This window comes from Cavia porcellus, unplaced genomic scaffold (genome assembly GCF_034190915.1).
Source record: "Cavia porcellus strain 051 isolate PalLab524CR breed Dunkin Hartley unplaced genomic scaffold, mCavPor4.1 scaffold_31, whole genome shotgun sequence".
NCBI lineage: Eukaryota > Metazoa > Chordata > Mammalia > Rodentia > Caviidae > Cavia > Cavia porcellus.
This window is the reverse complement of record NW_026947514.1, coordinates 29,007,679-29,026,003: the sequence shown is the minus strand read 5'-3', so window position 1 is coordinate 29,026,003 and position 18,325 is coordinate 29,007,679. Positions and strand designations below refer to the sequence as shown.

At 41.1% G+C, this 18,325-nt stretch overlaps 1 protein-coding gene, 1 long non-coding RNA gene and 1 other non-coding gene across 5 annotated transcripts in view; 2 read left to right on the top strand and 1 right to left on the bottom strand.

The window, feature by feature from the left end:
- The window catches only part of Zfyve1 (zinc finger FYVE-type containing 1), a 56,113-nt gene extending 43,275 nt beyond the window's left edge, over positions 1-12,838 (bottom strand). For 2 of the 3 annotated variants that reach the window (XM_003472396.5, XM_013155205.3), the window contains exons 1-2: positions 12,660-12,838; positions 9,636-10,551 (exon numbers count right to left, since the gene is read on the bottom strand). In XM_003472396.5, coding sequence (XP_003472444.1) covers positions 9,636-10,118 — 483 coding nt within the window. In that variant the 5' untranslated portion in view covers positions 10,119-10,551; positions 12,660-12,838. Of the gene's footprint in view, positions 1-9,635; positions 10,552-12,589 lie in introns of all 3 variants that reach the window. The other variant, XM_013155204.3, reaches the window with a different exon arrangement.
- LOC111757612 (small nucleolar RNA SNORA73 family) lies at positions 3,300-3,493 on the top strand. The gene has a single exon (XR_002791915.1). It is a non-coding gene; the product is annotated as a small nucleolar RNA SNORA73 family (small nucleolar RNA).
- A 98-nt stretch (positions 12,839-12,936) lies between the features above and the next one.
- LOC134474237 (uncharacterized) overlaps positions 12,937-18,325 on the top strand; it is a 40,692-nt gene continuing 35,303 nt past the window's right edge. Inside the window, exon 1 of the long non-coding RNA XR_010044959.1 lies at positions 12,937-13,067. This is a non-coding gene — a long non-coding RNA (uncharacterized LOC134474237). The remainder of the gene's footprint in view (positions 13,068-18,325) is intronic.

Here is an 18,325-nt window from a genome sequence, read left to right as displayed (position 1 = left end):
AATTTTTCTTGTTTCTGATTTATTTCTACTTCATTAGAATTCAAATCTATTAGACTGAAACTTTAGGAGATCAGTTTCTTTCTCAGCACTGACGTTATTTACCAGATGACTTTTTTTTTTCCAGATGATTCTTTTAGGAGCTACCCTATGTCCAACGAAAGACACTTAGCAGCTTATTGGCCTGCACCCACTAGCCAGGGACTATGGCCCCCAGGTTCCACCTGTGACATACAAGGATGCCTCTGAACATTGCCAAATGTGCCTGAAAAAGTTAAATCTACCCTGGTCAAAAACCACTATATTAAATAATCCCAAATGATGCTAAATTATTTATGATACTATCAGGTTCTTAGCTTTACCAATTTAAATAAAATCTGATGCATTAAAGAGGGTGGTATATGCACAAACCAAATGCCTAGAAGTCGCTAGAATTCTCTTATTCCCTCATTCCTCTCACCAATGGATCTGCATCCCTATTTTCTACCTACAAACTTTGCCACACATTCAGATTCATCAGTGTCTCTCATAAATACAAATACATCTTATCTTCTGCAAAAGATTCCTATGCAGTCTTTCTAGGGTGGTGGGGAGGCCAATTTTTTTTTTTTTTTTTTTTTTTTTGGAGACAGGCTCTTGCTCTGTAGTTAAGGCTAGCCTTAAACTCACTATGCAGCCCAGGCTAGCCTAAAACTCGTAGCAGTTTTCCTGCCTCAGCCTCCCAAATGCTGAGATTATAGGCATTTGCCTCTACATTTTGGGGTTTTTTTGTTTTTGTTTTTTTGGTACCAGGGATCGAACTCTTGACCTAGAGCTTGCCAGCCAGGCACTTGTGGCTCTGAGCTAAATCCCTGGCCCCATTTTTGGGTTTTTGAGACATAGTCTCACTTTGTAACCCAGGCTGGTCTTGAACTCATGGTGAGCCTCCTGCTTCAGCCTCCCAAGTGATAAGAGAAAAAAATTCATTTAGGTTTCCTAAAAGAAACTGAGTTAATTCTCCAATCAAAAGCAACAAAGATTAGGAAACAGAATTTGAGCAAACCATAAAAAACAGTAATAGCCTACAAGATACTAAGATTATTCTTATGAAAAACACTGAAAATGGTCAAATTTATGACTACTTAGAAACATGAAAGAAAACAATTCAGGGCCTAATTAATATAAAAAAAGAGTTCTTTAGTAATAATACAGTACTGTATCATATTTAGGAAGAATGATGTTTCATCTGATCCTCACAGCAGCTGTGAGAAATGGGTGAGTTGGTGCTATTAACCACACTTAGTTTAATTTGAAAATTTAAATGACTTGGTCAGAAACAGAAATAGTTAAGAGCTAGAACAGTGATGGTGAACCTATGGCACACTTACTACAGTGGGCTGTTTGTATCATCACAAGCTCTAAAAGGTTTGCCATCACCAAACCAGAACTTTAGACCAAAGCTGAGCATGGTGGCACACACCTGTAATCCCAGAACTTGAGAGGCTGAGGCAGGAAGATCCCTGCAGGCTCAAAAACAACTTGGGCTACAAAGTAAGTTCAAGGCCAGCCTGAACTACATAGTGAAACCCTATCTCAAAAAACAATAAAGAAAGAAAGAACGAACTTCAGAACCAAATGCCTGTGTTCAAATCCTTTGCCACTTACTGTAACTTAATCTTGGAAAGTGCTTGTCTCAGTGCTCAGTGTCCTCACCTGTGAACAGTCGGTATGCTTCACTGAATATTGCCTTCCCCCAGCCATATTGGGGAAGTTCCAATCCCTGACACCTGTGAAGATGTCACTTGATGTGACAAAAGGAACTCTGCTGATGTGACTGAGTTAAGGACTCAGAGATGGAAAGGTTATTCTGGGTTCTTTTTTTGTCTTTTTGTTGTTGTTTTGTTTTGTTTTTTGGCGGTACCAGGGATCGAACTCACGACCTCGCACTTGCCAGGCAGGTGCTTATGCTGCTGAGCTAAATCCTCAGCCCCCCTGCTTTTTTTTTTCTGGGCTCTTTTTTTGGGCCCAATGTAATCAAAAGGACTCTCAAAGGGAGCAATAAAGGCAAGATACACAAGACAACGTGAGCGTGAAAGCAGACAGAGACAAGAGGATGGCAACGAGAGTTGACAGTGTTGAAGTTAAATAACAGGACCCATAACCAAGGAATACAGGCAGAGACTCTTGAAGCTTAAAAGCAGAAAAACAAAAAATGTTTCTAGAAGATACAGCACTGTTAAGCCATGGTACACTTCTGAACTTCAGAACTGGAAAAGAATATTTTTGTGTTGTTTTAAGCCACTAAATGTGTTAGAGCACCAATATGAAATTAATACATGGGTATCATTAGGATAGATGATCTCATACAAGTAAAGTGTTAAGAATCATTTCTTGCCGGGCGTGGTGGTGCCCACTTGAAAGCTCAGCACTTGGGAGGCTGAGGCATAAGGATCTGTATGAGTTTTGAGTGCAGCCTGGATTATGCAGGCTGAATGCAAGACCAGGCTGAATTACACAGTGACATCCTGTCTTAAAAAAAATAAAAAGAGGAGAAAGAGGAAGAGGAGTTAAGAATCATTCCTACTGGGGAAGGTGGCACACGCCTGCAATCCTAGGACTTGACAGGCTGAGGAGGAAGACAACCACAACTTCAAGATCAGCCTAAACCACATGGGGAAAATGTCTCAAAAACAAGAATTGTTCCTGACACTAAAGTACTCTCTTTAAATGTTAGCTGTCATGAATCAAAACCAGAATCCAGAGGACATACAAAGAAATATTTCAGAGGTTAAGAAAATGAGGTGCTAAAAAAGCCAAACATGGTGGTACACTCTTATAATCCCAGCACCTTGGGAGGCTGATGCAGGATAATTATTTCCAAGTTTGAGACCAGCCTGGGCTACAAAGTGAGCTCAAGGCCAGCCTAAACTGCATAGTGAGACCCTGTCTCAAAAAGACTAAAAAAAAAAAAAAGAGGTTCTGCAATAAACTCAAGGCCTTTATAGGTGTATGGACGCAACCAGAAACCATCATCATAACTGAGTCTGGCTAGTGTAAGAAACTGAAAGAGTAAATAAGATCCAAAAGTAACAATAGAAAAAAAAAGTTACAATACATAGCTGGGGATATAGTTCTGCGGCACAAACCTCTGCCTGGCAAGTACAACTTAAGCTGGGTTTCAGATATAGTAAAAGGGAAAGAAACTGCTCAAAAGGAAATTATACTGTTTGATCAATTTCCCATGCCTGTAACTGGTAACTTCGGCAACTATACTGAAGATAACAATATGCACTGTAACAACCATTGTTAAATTCCTATCATCTCCAATGTGGATACCCCAGGTGGTCACTCTCCCCGGGCTCTGTCCAGGTGGCATAGGGCTCTGCCCCGTAATGTACAGTCCCTTTCCACAACGGTGGAGAAGAAGCTGGGCCTTGTGTCTGGGCCTGCATATTCCTACAACTTCTCAGAGTCCTTTGGGCAGTGACTGAGGAGATAAACCATGCAGGAAACAATGTAAAAAAAAAAAAAAAAAAAAAAAATTCCTATCATCTTGGCTTAAAACCCTGTATCACTATTGTTTTTTTTTGTCGTTTTATTTTTGTCATTTCTTTGTTTCTTGAGTTTTGTTTTTTTCTCTTTAAAATTAAAAAAAAAGAAAGAAAGAGAATGAGGCTCTGAAATTTAGTATTATCTAGCCAGGCACAGTGGTTCATGTCTGCCAGTACCACTTACTTGGAAGACTGAAGCACAGGATCCCAAGTTCAAACTCAGCCTGGAAAACTTGCCTAGCTCAACATGAAAACATTAATAAAAAAAAAAAAAAAAAAAGGCTGGGGTTATACAAGGAGTATCTGAAAAATATGATGAATATAAGACACATTGCCATTAAACTCTCAAAATACTTCTAACACACTTATCCCATCAATAATGCCACGGGGGGGGGGGTTTACCAAGAATTGAACTCAGGACCTTGTGCTTGTCAGGCAGGTACTTATGCTGCTGAGCTATATCAAACCATTTTTTGGTTTGTTTTTCTTTTTTTGAGACAGGGTCTCACTATTTGGCCCAGGCTGGCCTCAAACAAGGTGATCTTCCTGCTCGGTCTCTGGAGTGCTGGGTCTTGCCACTTTCCAATACACTTCTAGAGGTCTTTTTTTATGTCTTTATGATTAAAAATACACTGAATGCTACCGGCAAACGCTATCCAATGGTAAAGGCCAACTTACAAAAATATGAGTGTCTTCATCCTCCGTAAGATCTGATACCAACAAGGCCTTCTGGTTCTTCCCCAAAGTCAAAATGACAAAGTAAACACAATGAATCAGTTCAGGACACCACGACAGCCACAGCAAAGCAACTACAGACACAAAGATTTCCTTGCTTCAAAATATGGCAAAAGATGGGCTAAGTATATCTGAAGCAAGAAGAAATAAATATTCTGAAATAAATATTCTGTCTTTTTTGAGACAGGATTTTCACCAAAGAGTTCAGGGAGACCTTGAACTCACTATGTAGCCCAACGTGGCCTTGAACTCACAGCAGTTGTCTTGCCTTAGCCTCCCAAGTGCTGGGCTTACAGGCATGTGTCACCACACCAGGTTACACTTTTAAATACTCCCTATACTTTTTACTTTTTTTTTTTTTTTTTTTTTAACCGGTACCAGGGATCGAACTCACGACTGCGCACTTGCAAGGCAGGCGCTTATGCCGCTGAGCTAAATCCCCAGCCCCAACTCCCTATATTTTTAATCATTCTGCATAGCTTAGCTCTCCCTGATTTCAATCTCCAGTGACAAACAAAATACTATCCAAACTTAAAATTTCACATTACCATTTGATAAAATACCCTATCTAAACAGTGTATTTTTGTAACTGTTCAAATAGGTATTAAAAGAATAAGTTATAGGGCTAGAGATATAGCTCAGTGACATAGCACCTGCCTGGCAACCATAAGGTACTGAGTTTGATTTCACTGAACATACATACATTCAAAAATATACATGAAAAATTTCAGAATGGGATGCAGTTAACTGTTATTGGTAATTATTCTCAAAGAAATCAAGTATGTGAAGTAGGAAATTCTTCACTGTATACCTGTTTATATCACTTACTATGCATGATACCCACTTTTAAAAACTTGAGATATGATATCACATTAATCAATAAGTATTTCTATGCTGACAAAGTGCTTACCAGTCTGCACAGTACTGTCTAGGACACAAAAACTGTCCTGTTTCCATGAGTTTATACTCTAGCTGAATTTGTAATTTGGTTTGTTTAAGAAAATCATCTGGTGGGGCTGGGGATTTAGCTCAGCAGCATAAGCACCTGCCTTGCAAGCTGGCAGCCTTGAGTTCGATCCCCGGTACTGATAAAAAGGAAAAAGACCAAAAGAAAAAAAAAAAAAAGCAAGCAGGCGGTCGTGAGTTCCATCCCCGGTACCGATATAAATGAAAAAGACAAAAAAAGAAAAACAGAAAATCATCTGAAGCTAAGGATTTAGCTCAGTGGCATAAATGCCTGCCTTGCAAGTGTGTGGTTGTGAATTCAATCCCTGGTATTAATAAAAAAAAGAAAAAAAAATCATCTAATTGTTTGGACACTGACCTAAAAGAAAATTAACCCAGAAACTTTTCTCAAGTATTTCTGTACTTACAGCTCTATAAGAATGAATATCCACGCCTGCCTGGCAAGCACAAGGTAGTGAGTTCAATCCCCGGTACCACAAAAAAAAAAAAAAAAAAAGAATGAATATCCACCTAAAATAAACGAATTCTATGTCTAATCCATTAGTATCAACCAATGCTGCTTGGAGTTAATGTTATTTCCTGAGAAATGGTATGAAGGGAGGAAAAGCAACAAGAATTTTTTGTGTTTTGGTTTTTTTCTTGGTACAGGGGATCAAACTCCCAACCCCTTACTTGCCAGAAAGGCACTTATGCCGCTGAGGTAAATCCCCAGGTAGCAAGAATCTTTACCAACAACCCCATTACATACAGATTATATACTACATGAAGGAAAAAAGACAAGGGACAAATATCATCTCTAGGTAGTTGAAATTGTCTTCACTGGATTTTTTTTTCTATTTTCTTCATTCTCTACTAAGAAACATGCATCAGATTGTTTTGCTTTGTTTTGGAGACGGGTCTCTCTGCAGTCCAGGCAGGACTTCGGACTTCACTATGTAACCCAGGCTACTTGCAAACTTGTCCCACCTCTACCTCCCAAGTGTTAAAATTATAGATATGAGCCACTGAGCCCAGCAAGAACATGCATCAATGTTTTAAAATAAAAAACAAAAAGAACAACCACTAGGGAGGCTGAGGCAGGAGGCTCATAAATTTAAGGCCAGTATGAGCAACTCTGCAAGATTCTGTCTCATAATGAAGATAAAAAAGGGCTCAAATCCAGCATGGTGGCACATGCCTGTAATCCAGCACTCTGAAGGCTGAGGCAGGAAGGCTGAGGCAGGGGGATCACTGCAAATTTGAGACCAGCCTGGGCTACAAAGTGAACTCAAGATCAGCCTGAATGGCATTAATGAGAGGCTGTCTCAAAGACCAAAAAAAAAAAGTAGTCAAGGGCCGGGGATTTAGCTCAGTGGCATAAGTGCCGACCTGGCAAAGGCACATTTATGAGTTCCATCCACAGTACCAAAAAAAAAAAAGAGTCAGAACTCCTTAGGTTTGATCCCTAGAGCTGGTGAGCGCAAGAAGAGGGCAAAAAATGTATTCTTCCCTCTCAACAACTTTTTTTGGTGGGAGGTGGTACCAGGAATTGATCTTACGACTTTGTGCTTTCCAGGTAGACACAATACCACTGAGCTATATGCCCGGCCCAAAAACATTTTTTTTTTTTTTTTGATACCAGGGATAGAACTCACAACCGACAGGGCGCTTGCAAAGCAGGTGCTTATGCTGCTGAGCTAAATCCCCAGCCCCTCAAAAACATTCTTTTTTAAAGGTACTGATACAATATTCATGAGGATTACTGGCTCACTCTAAATCTTCCTCTCACTTTAGGTAAGTAAGAGAAATAAGACTGACACGAAGTCCAAAGACAGACACGAAGGAGAACTGATATCAAAACTAACAATAATCACGCAAATTCAAATGCTCCATTTATAAAATCTTTAGTCTACAATGTCAGTTACAACATAACCCATAAACACATTCCTGCAGACAAGAGAGGCAGAATGGGGTCTGGATCACTCTTCCATAACTCATCATTTCCTCTCAAAACAATAAAGTCTGAGTTAGCAAAGTCTTTATCTGACAACATAAATACACAGGAATTGTGATGTAATTAATTTCCATCATCTTATCAGAAGAGAAAAAAGGAGATGAAAAATGTTGAGTGGGCGATTAGGAAATTTCTCAAATAACCTACATAGGTAACTCTTCCCACCTGGAGACTAAAGAAATCATCACCACCAAAAGTACAGTCAATGAAGCACACACACCCCACAGACACTGCTGACAAAGCAGGCCTGGACACTGTGACCAGGGCCTACTGATTAAGTCCAACTCACTCCTAAACTCTAGCCACTCTCTAAACAATCCTACAAAGTGAACCTGAATCAAAGAGATTAAACAACTTGCGCATGGTAATACTAGGCAATGCAGAGTAGTGAATTAGCATGTGAACCAAGCAGCTTTCTCTTGAAAGCCTACTTCAAAGGACAGGTATTACACTAACTTCATTTGGAAGCACAAACATTATACTACCCCTTTCCCAGTCACTTTCCCATCACATACTACCAGCTCCCAGCTTGCTCTTATCATAGGCTACCCTTTCCCCAACTCAGAATTAGACCAGATAGCCTCTAGTCATCCTTAGAGGCCCTCATAGGCTTTTTACCAATCAGAAGTTATTATGGTTTAAATGTTTCCTGGATTTTCTTTTTAATTTTAAATTGCAAAATTTGTAAATTGATGGTGAAGTAGAGCCTTTGGAAAGCAACTGAGATTAGATAATCATCAAGGTAGGGCCCCCTCAATGGATTGGTGGCTTTGTAAGAGAGACCTGCCGTGCACACCTATTAACCCCACCTGCCTCAGAAGCTGAGGCACAAGAATCACAAGTTCAGCCAGGCATGGTGGCACACGCCTGTAACTCCAGCACTTGGGAGGCTGAAGAAAAGAGATCTCTGCAAGCTCAAGGCCAATGTAGGCCACAAAATGAGTTCAAGACCAGCCTGAACTACAAAGACGCTAAGGAAAAAAAAAAAAAAAAAAATCACAAGTTCAAGGGCAGGCCAGCCTGGGCAACCTAAGCAAGACTGTCTCAAAACAAAAAAATTGTTTTAAGTATAAAAAGAACTGCACGTATAGCTCAGTGAGTACCTGCTTAGCATGTGCAAGGCCCTGGTTCAATCCCCAGTAAAAGAAAAGTGGGAAGAAGACAGAACTAAGATAAAAGCATTTTTGCCCTCCCTCCCTCCATGATGCCCTTTGCTGTGTTGTAGCAAGGAGCTCTCCCCAAATGCTGGTGTCACTGGCTCTTGGACCTTCTAGTCCCTAGTACTTCAAGCTAAATGAACTTTATTCCTTATAAATTATCTGAGCTCAGGTATTTTGTCACTACAACAGATAACGGACGAAGAAATCCCTAAATAAAAACAAGAACATGCTATCTGGTAAGAAACCTGACCTTAAGGCAGGTGTGGTGGTGCATTCCTATAACCCCAGCACCTGGGAGGCTGAGGCAGGCAGGGGGATCATTATAAATTCAAGACCAGCCTGGGCTACAAAGTGAGCCCAAGGCCAGCCCGATCTCCACATCACAACCCTGTCTCAAAAAGACAAAAAAAGAGAAGCAAACTGACCTTGTAGAAACCTTGTTTGGGGGCCAGGACTTAGCTCTGCAACATAAGCCTCTGCCTGGCAAGCTCTAGGTTGTGAGTTTGATCCCCAGTACGGGGAGCGGGGTGGGGGGAGAAATATCTTGTTTTTCTTTTGGTTAGTGCTAAGGATTGAACCCAGGGCTCTAGGCATACTGGGCTAGCTAGCACTCTTTATCACTGAGCTATAGCCTTAGTCCTAAAAACACTTTCTAAAGACCTGCCCCTCTAAATTAAGGTAACAGGTTTATGTCTATGTACCTAACATTCCCATGGACCCACTGTATTTCTTTCCCTGGATATGCACCGTCCCTTATCATTGACATTTACTCACAACATGCCACATGGTCTCTTTCAGAAAACTGTTTTAAAACAGCTCTTCCTAATAACACTAACAACAGCTGCCACATACTGAGCATTTAATACACAATAGGCTATATGAAGAATGTCTCATTTGGCCTTTGCAGCACCAGGGATGGAACCCAGGGCACTCTACCACTGAGCCACATCCCCAGAACTCACTTTTTATTTGCAGACAAGGAGGTTGCCTCCTGTCTCAGCCTCCCTCTGTGCTGGGTTTCTAGGCCCTGCCACCACACCCAAATTCTGTTTCCATTTTTATAGAGAAAACAGGCTCAGAGAGAAAAGTAACTCAATCCAGGGACATGCAGCTGATAAGTAACTACATCTGACTCCAGGCAAGTGAAGTCTTCTGAGGACTTGACCTTTTAATGATTAAAATATGAACAACCCCTGGCCTATCTTTTGGAGATCTACCTTCCACAGCTGACTCCCACCAGGCCCAAGTGCTTACCTGAATCTCTTCATTTTCATCTACCAGGAGGAAACTCACAACTTTCTCCGTCATTTTCTTCCTCTTGGTCTCTTCATCCATCCCTTCTGCCTCCAGGGAGTCCTGGATCGTACTGACATTGTATACAGTAACGGGGTGTCTCCTCTTGCTGCCCCCAGAATGAGTTCTCTTCTGACACTCCAAACACAGGTTGTTTTTGCAGCTCTGGCACCTCACAAATGCCCTTTGCCTAACTCCTGGAGAATGCCCATTGGGACTCTTGCAGATGTCACAGTAAGGGACATGGCCAGCTTTGAGTCTTATGCGCTCGTGGTTTCGCAGGCGTTCCTGCCGATGAAGCTCCTCCTCACAGCGGAAACACTGCAAACTGCAGCACTCATCACACTCAAACACAGCCTCGTCCGTCCCACTGCAGGAATAACTTTCCTGGCACATCAGCCCTGGATTCAGGCCCTTCTCTGTTACCGATGTCTGGGCACTCATAACTCAAGACTGGTAAGGAAACACACTCACCATGTAAAAGTCACTGAGCTTTCCCAAAAGATGAAGGCGATGGCTTTGAGTCGAAAGACAACACAAAACTTCCACAGGAATCTGAACACCTTAAAAGAGAAAAACTGTCCTACTACAACTCTTTACACATTCACAAATATTTAGATTTTTAATTTTCTGCTTCTCAAACTCTTGTATCAGAAGCAATGTTGATTTGGTTTGACAGTTTCATCTCCAGTAAAGTGCAAGCAAAGATAGGCAAAATGAATTCAAAAGGGTCTTTGATGGCTATCTGAGAAAGGTGTGATGTGTTACAGAGGTGGGCGCACTTGTAGGGCCTCAGCCACAATATTCTGGTAATGACATAAAGTGGTCAGGAGTTTTTCAGAATAATTCAACCTGAAGTCAGTAATTCAGGGGACACCTAGAATAGAGGAAGGAAAAGGATTTCACTCACCTAGAAAACAGAAGTGCACCTTAAAACAAAAACATTTCATTTTTCCGTTGTTTAAACCATATCACGCCAGGCATAGTGGCACAACCCTGTAATTCCAGGACTCTTGAGAGACAAGCAGGCCAATGTGGGCTACAGAATGAGATCCTGTCTCAAAAAAACAAAAAAAGTAAACAACTAAATAAATAAGCTAAACCTAATGCAGTTGAGTTTTGAGAATGTCATTATAGTTCTGAGTGTCAACGTATGTGGGTGTTGGTAATTTTATGTTTCCTTTGGGAGTGGAAAAGGAAAACAATTCAAGCTGAGAAAATTATTCCCAAATATGTATTTTTATTAACTTTTTAACTTTTTTTATCAGTACCAGGGATCGAACTCATGACCGCCTGCTTGCAAGGCAGGTGTTTATGCCGCTGAGCTAAATCCCCAGCCCCCCAGATGTGTTTTTATAAATTTTATTAAAATTTCATTTAAAAACATTTTAATAAAATTTTAAAAACAAAAATAACAAAGAAACTGATTAAATAGTTGGTCAAAACTACTGGGATAATTCTCATTTTTTGCTTCTATTGTTCTTTTTTGTTTTTGTTTTGAGACAGGGTCTCACTATGTAGTTCAAGATGCCTTGAACTCACTATGTAGCCCAGGCTGGCCTCAAGCATTCTGTCTCAGCCTCAAGGAGTGCTGGGATTACAGGCATGCACCACCACACCCAGCTTTCATTGCTGTTTGTAAAACTTACCCTGTCCCAGGGCTGGGGATTTAGCTCAGCGGCATAAGCACCTGCCTTGCAAGCAGGTGGTCGTGAGTTCGATCAAAAACACCCTGTCTTACAATACTACCTATTTCTTATCAAAATCTGACTTCTTTTAACAAACACCACTTTTAAATCCAAGGTTTACTGCTCTATTCCTCAGAATAAAGTGCTGTTCGCTCAGTTATTAAATTCAGAACCCAAATCACTAAGCAAACAACCCCTGAAATAACTGTCTGCACTCACACCTGAATCTCACAACTGGGAAACAAAACAAAGATGCCTGTGAAAACCTAAAGAAAATAATATTATAAACCTTAAACCCATCAAAGACACAGACAGAACCAGTTATCCATGTAACTGAATTCTAGAGAGATACTTAATAAGGCCTCTACATTTGGAAACAAGTCCCATTTTGAAGTTCAAAAACAATAAACAATTACTGCACTTCCTTTTGCTGCTTCTTTAAAGGCAAAACAGAAAAGTGAGCAACAGGAGACAGAATTCCTGCACTATGGTTCACCATAAAAACAGGCCTGCAGCAAATCAAACAAATAATTTTAATCTTTGTCACTCAAAATTTAAGATAAAAATAACTTCAAAAACAAAGAGAAAAAAAGACAGTTGGGGAGAAAAGGGGCTCTGGTCATTTGTACAATCACATTCCTGATTCACCCTTGGCTTGATCCCCATCCCAATGCCCGACAAAGTGGAAAGTCCTCTTCAGATATTCACTCCCCGTTTACTGTAACCAATCTATCCATCTTATTTTCAGATAAACAAGGAAGACAAGGAAATGACTAGGGTGCCTTATTTACAACCTAACCAAAGACGTGCCCAAACCAGCACCCAAAATGGAAACAAAAATCAAAACTTGTCACAATTGTGAAAAATATAAAATCAATCTTCAAAAGAACACCTCAATCCCTTTAGGCCAAGCACATAATCTGCCCACTGGAACCCCTACCTCGACGCCCCGCTACAAAGCAGGGTTTCCTCACCCTGCCTTCCTCTCAGACAACACCACCACAACCCGAGGGGTAGGAGTACAGCGAAGAACAAAGAAGGTCCCCCTCAAATCCCCCCTAGGCCAGCACAGCCCGCAGCCGAATCCATTGTTTATATCACCCCACCCCCACCCGCGCCGCACCCGGCCCCCCTTCTTCCCGGGTACAGCCGGAGCCCCAGGACTATCGCTCGCCCAGTGCTGGGCCATGCCCTCCCCGCCCTACTGCCGCGGCCCCGGATTCCCACCACGGAGCAGCGCGGCCGTCTCAAGGCGGCATTGGGGTTTCGCGAGACCCCTGTGGGAGCAAGAGCTGACCCTCAGGGCACCGATGAATCCATCCTCATCTCCATCTCCACGTCCTCCTTCATCGCCTCCTAGGCTTCCTCCTTTCCTGTTGTCAGTTGGGATCAGCTGATCGGAGTGAACTTCTCCCAGCTCCGACTAACAGGAAGGCGTGAGCTGTGCAGCAGAGAGAGGGAGGAGCGGCTGGAGGAGGAGCATGACCCCGGCGTGGCGGAGGGTCCGCACAGCCTACTGGGAGTTGTAGTTCACTTGGTTCATCCTCTGCCCCACATCCCGGAAGTGCAAACTCCGTATGACTACAACTCCCAGATGAAAGCACAGCTCCTGCGAGCAGGCGGTGGAGACAGACCCCTGAGCATTTTGGGACACGGAGTCTTTGCGTTGACTGTGGTTTCCGCAGGTTAAAACGCGTTACTTCAGGTAGGGAATGGCGCTAAATTAGACAACTGATGTAATAACGTTTAGTGTAAGTGGGAAATGGCGAGGCAATAGTTTCAAGTCACTCTCATTTTACTACATTTTCATAAACCCATAAGCGCAAACCACAAAGAATTAAGAGATACACGGTAAGGACTTTTGTGGGAAATTTGTTTTCCCTTCAAGGGTATTCTGCAAACTCACCGTAAATTTTTAATCCTTACCTGTTATTTTCTCTGATCTACTTAACTTCAGAACTTCTAATTGTTAAATGTCTTTTAAATTAGGGTTACCTTTGAAATTATTTTAAAATAAACTTTCAAGCTGCAATGCCTGCTAATGGTTAACCTGGCCTTTCCCTAGCCACCCCCCCCCCTTTTTGGTGCATTTTATATACATAATGATAACATTCATTATAGAGAATTTGTACTTATACATGATCTACCTTACATATCTTTTGCTATTCTCCTGTTTCCTTCACCTCTCTCCCCCCTGTTTATTTACAGAAACTTTTCTTAATTAATGAAGTTTATTGTTATATTTTAGGGATACATAATGAGCACTTTCATCATAGGGAATTTGTACCTGTACATGATATATCTTGCTTCTTTTTTTTCCCCCATTCCTCTCCCCTCCAGCCCTTCTTTCCCTATTTACAAAAGCTTTGTTTCCATTTCTTTCCTTCTATTCTCTTTTTTCCTTGTCCTTCTTTCCTTCTCCTTTGTGCCTCCCTGTACCTTTCTCATTTGAATACTTCTTCCCATTTGCCAATATCTACTATACATTTTTTTTTCCTTTTTTTTTTTTGTCTTTTTCCTTTTTATCGGTACGGGGGATCGAACTCACAACTGCCTGCTTGCAAGGCAGGCGCTTATGCCGCTGAGCTAAATCCCCAGCCCCCACTATACATTTTTAATCTGACTTTTTAAAAAACGGCCTTACATTATTTAATGCCTTCACTTTTTTTTTCCCCATTTCTTGGAACAGTAATGTAATGAAAACAGCATTGGTACCTGAGACTGGGTGCTTGTCCTAGAGAAAATTCCTTACTGTACAGATGACTAGGGTAAGCCATTTCATCGCACTATAGAATGAAGGAATTGTACTATGTAATTTCTCAAGTCTTTGCCAATTTTAATGTCCTATAATAATACTTTGATAATCGTTAACTTAGGAGAAAAAAACAGGCTAAGTGACTTGCCAAAGTCCACAGCAAATTATCAACAAAACTGAGATAAAATCTTGTCTCCTGACTTGAAGTAGAAAACTTTTTACCTTACAATTCAGGGTATTAAATTAGATCACTAATACAAGCCAAATCTACACAATAGTGACTAAGCTGTATATAAAGATTATACTGTTAATAATTGTGCCTTCAAAACTAAGCAGAGAGACTAAGGCAGAAGGAGCACCATGAGTTCAAGGTCAACCTGGGCTATATAGTGAGTTCAAAGCCAGCCAGAACTACACAGTGAGACCCTGTCTCAAAAAAAAAAAAAAAAAAACTGAGTAGATAGCCAACAGTGCACAGCATGGCTGAGAATTTTTTTCCTATGCCTGATCACAAAGCAGTATGTTTAAGAACTAAGCTATGTGTAGCACTATAAAACTCAAAAATGTTTATTGGAAACAAGGTATGTAGAGAAGAAAATATGACAAATTAAGAAAACAGGTCCTTAGGGGCTGGGGATTTAGTTCAGTGGCATAAGCACCTGCCTTGCAAGCAGGCAATCATGAGTTCGATCCCTGGTACCAATAAAAAAGAAAAAGACAGGAAAAAAAAAAAAAGATAACAGGTCCTTAAGATGAGACTAACTAGATGCCATAATATTTTCCTAGATTTTATTCCCAGGACTGCCACTGTAACCTACCTTTCTTTCCTTTTTTCTTTCTTTCTTTCATTTCTTTTGTTTTGTTGTTTCTTTTGGTATCACTGGGATTGAACCCAGAGCTTCATATTGAACCCAGGACTTCATACACATTACACAAATTGGGTCCATAAGCGCCTGCTGGGCAAGTGTGAGGTCATGAGTTCATGAGTTCAATCCCTGGTACCAAAAAAAAAAAAAAGAAAGATTCACATTAGGCAAATGCTCTACAACTCATCTACATCCCCATCCTCAACCACTATAATTTTGTGGAATCTTAGATTGCTTCATGTTATTACTTATAAAATGAGGATTGTTATGATTTAGATGTAAAAATGCCCTCCAGACCCAATGTGGTGACACACACTTGTAATCCCAGCACTCAAGAAGCTGAGCCAGGAGGATCACCCCAATTTCAAGATCAGTCAGGGCTTTATAGTGAGTTCAAGACTGGGTTCAGCCTGAACTACATGGCCGGACCCCATTTCAAAAAAATAAAAATAAAATGCCCTCCAGCCTTCTTCACACTGTAATGCTATGAACTATTTCTCCCCTGCCATGCCCTTGGAGCCAGCCATCTATAAACTGAAATCTCTACAAACTGTGAACCAAAATAAAACTTTTCTTCCTAGATTTACAGGTGTCTTAAAACAGGGGGGTCATTCAGATGGCTGCCTGATTTTAGGTGGTTAAGAAGTCTTTGGAATTCCTTGGAGGGAGGAGTTTGATAAAATTTGAAGATTCTGGCTAGAGAAGCAGCCCTAGAATGCTGCAAGCATAGCTTGATTGGAGATTCTGTTCAGAGCTCACAATGCTACCAGTCACTTAGATTCGTGTGCTTACATTCCTTTGCTTGCTGTTGACCAAATCAAAGGAACCATACACTTTGGTTAAAAAAAAAAAAAGTAAGAAAGAAAAAAGACTGGGGATATAGCTCAGCAGCATAAGCACCTGCCTGGCAAGTACAAAGTCAATTCATGGTTTTGCCCCACCACTAGAAAAAAGGCGTTTACTTAAAACTATTGGGGAAGCTGAGCATGGTGGTAAATGCCTGTAATCCTAGCACTCAGGAGGTGAAGTCAAGGCCAGCCTGGACTACAGAGGAAGACTATAAAAAAAAAAAGTACCAATAAAAAATTTTTTTTAAGTTCCATTTCATAGTGCTGGTTACAAAAAGACTAGAGTACTTGTTATAGGCAGCTGAGTTAGACAGAAATATTATAGGCAGTTAGACTATCCCTGGAAGGAACCAATGCAAAAGACCAAATATCTTGTAAAACCTTGGAGGAGACAAACACCACTGGGGTGGGCCAGATCTCAAGACAAAAGGCAAAACCAGTGCAGCCACATCCTAAGTATAAACATCAAGGATTGATAGTCTGAGTAAATATCAATCACCTTTAAGAAACCAGAAGGAGCCATTAACCCAAACCCTTACTAGCAAAGACCCTACTCTGTATTCTTGTCCCTTTGTTACTCCCCTCCCCATTTGATCCCAATTTATTTTACCTGAGCAATACACTCATAATCTTATTGGTTGACCATAGTTCTGTACCACCTTGTGCCTACTTGCCTTTTGAGTTCTCATCTTCCCTGACTTGGACCGGCCTAACCTTGTGGGTTTTGCTCTATAAAAATCCCTGGAAAAGGCAGGATCTTTGGCAACCCAATCAGGTCCCCTTCTGTCTCTCTCTCAGAAACTTTCTTTCTCTCAATAAGTATATTCTGTTCTTAACCTCCATTGTTCCTAAAATTCATTCTTCAATTTTAGAGAACACTAGACATCTAGTAGGTTGGGAGTTTCTTCCTCTGTATCATACTGATAAAAATATAGAAGTAAAAGACCCAGTCAGGAAGTTTCAGTTGGTAACAATGATTCTACTGGCAGTTGCACTCCTGCTCATGTGTGTTTTGCTCTAGCAGTAAATTTGTCTCCATTTTCCTGATAGCTGTGGGAGATTTAAGATTAAGGATGGTGGAATAATTCATCTAACAGAGAAAATGTACATGTTGCTGCTGTGGCGGCAGTACTGTTGGGGGCTTTTAGCCAGCTCTACACTGAGAATCAAGAGCAAACATCCCAGCTGAATAATTCAGAAGTTTTGAGTTTGGCCAGAAAGGAAGCTCTGGTAAACTTAGAGCCTAGGGCACTATGCAGCAGAAGAAGGCCCAGGGGGCCAGGCAGTGTGCTCCTGGAGAGAACAGTGCTTAAAACTGAGTGGGGGAAAAAGAAGCAAGATACACTATGTACAGGTGTCGACTTCTTATGATGACTGTTATCACTACGTGTATCTAAAATGTACCCATAAAAAAAAAAACTGTGACTGTGAAGCCCAAGATGTAGTGGAAAAGCCAGGAATGTGGACCATCTGAAGAGAGCAGCAAGGCGTGAGCAAGCCCCAACCCCCAAGAGAGACGCCCTGAGAGCCAGCTATAGTGAGTGACATAGGCCAGGGCTACCCAAGCCCACTGGAGTTCTCGTCTCACCATAACTTGCTCCAGGATTCGTTTGTCCTGCTAGATTTGGGTTTTACTCAGGTCCCATTGGCATAGGGATGATGTAGGACTTCTAAATAATCCAAATAATATAAGGGGAATATTACAACTCCCAGCCTCCGAGGTGTCCAATATATCCAAGTTTGTGTCCCTCAAAATCATAGAATGAATTCTAGGAACAATAGAGGTTAAGAGCAGGAAATACATATTGAGGGAAAGAAAGTTTCTAAGAGAAATAGACAGGGTCCCAGAAAGTAGGTTAACCAGAAGCCTATTTCTCAGCGTAACGGAGGCAAATCATGAAGTTGTATAGGTGGGATGAAACTGGTCAACCAGTAAGATTGCAAGTAGAACGGTTTAGGTGACTTGCTTCCAATGGGGGAAGCAAGTCACATTTGGAAGCAAGTCATGCAGCAAGTGTAAGGATTTTTCCTGGAAGGAGTAGGGTGGGGAGGATTTGATCCAAAGATGGTTGATGCCTATTTAGAATATCAATCAATTATTGCTATTCAGCCCTGGGGAAGTATGGGATAAGTATGTGGGTATAGTCATTCTATCTTTTGTTTTGAGGTCTGGCCTTCATGGAACTTACCTCCACCCAGTTGTGTTGTATTCTCATCTTCTGCAATGTTTCTTCAGGGCCTAGCCCTAATTGCCTATAATATTTCTAATTTAGTTGTCTATAATACCATTTTCTTTCTTGGTTTCTTTCTTTGTTGCTTGCTTGCTTTCTTTCTTTCTTTCTTTCTTTCTTTCTTTCTTTCTTTCTTTCTTTCTTTGTCTTTTTGAAACAGGGTCTCAGAATGCAGTTAAGGCTGGTCTTGAACTCACTTTGTAGCACACACTGACCTGGAGCTCACAGTGATCCTCCTGAGTGCTGAAATTACAGGCAGGCGC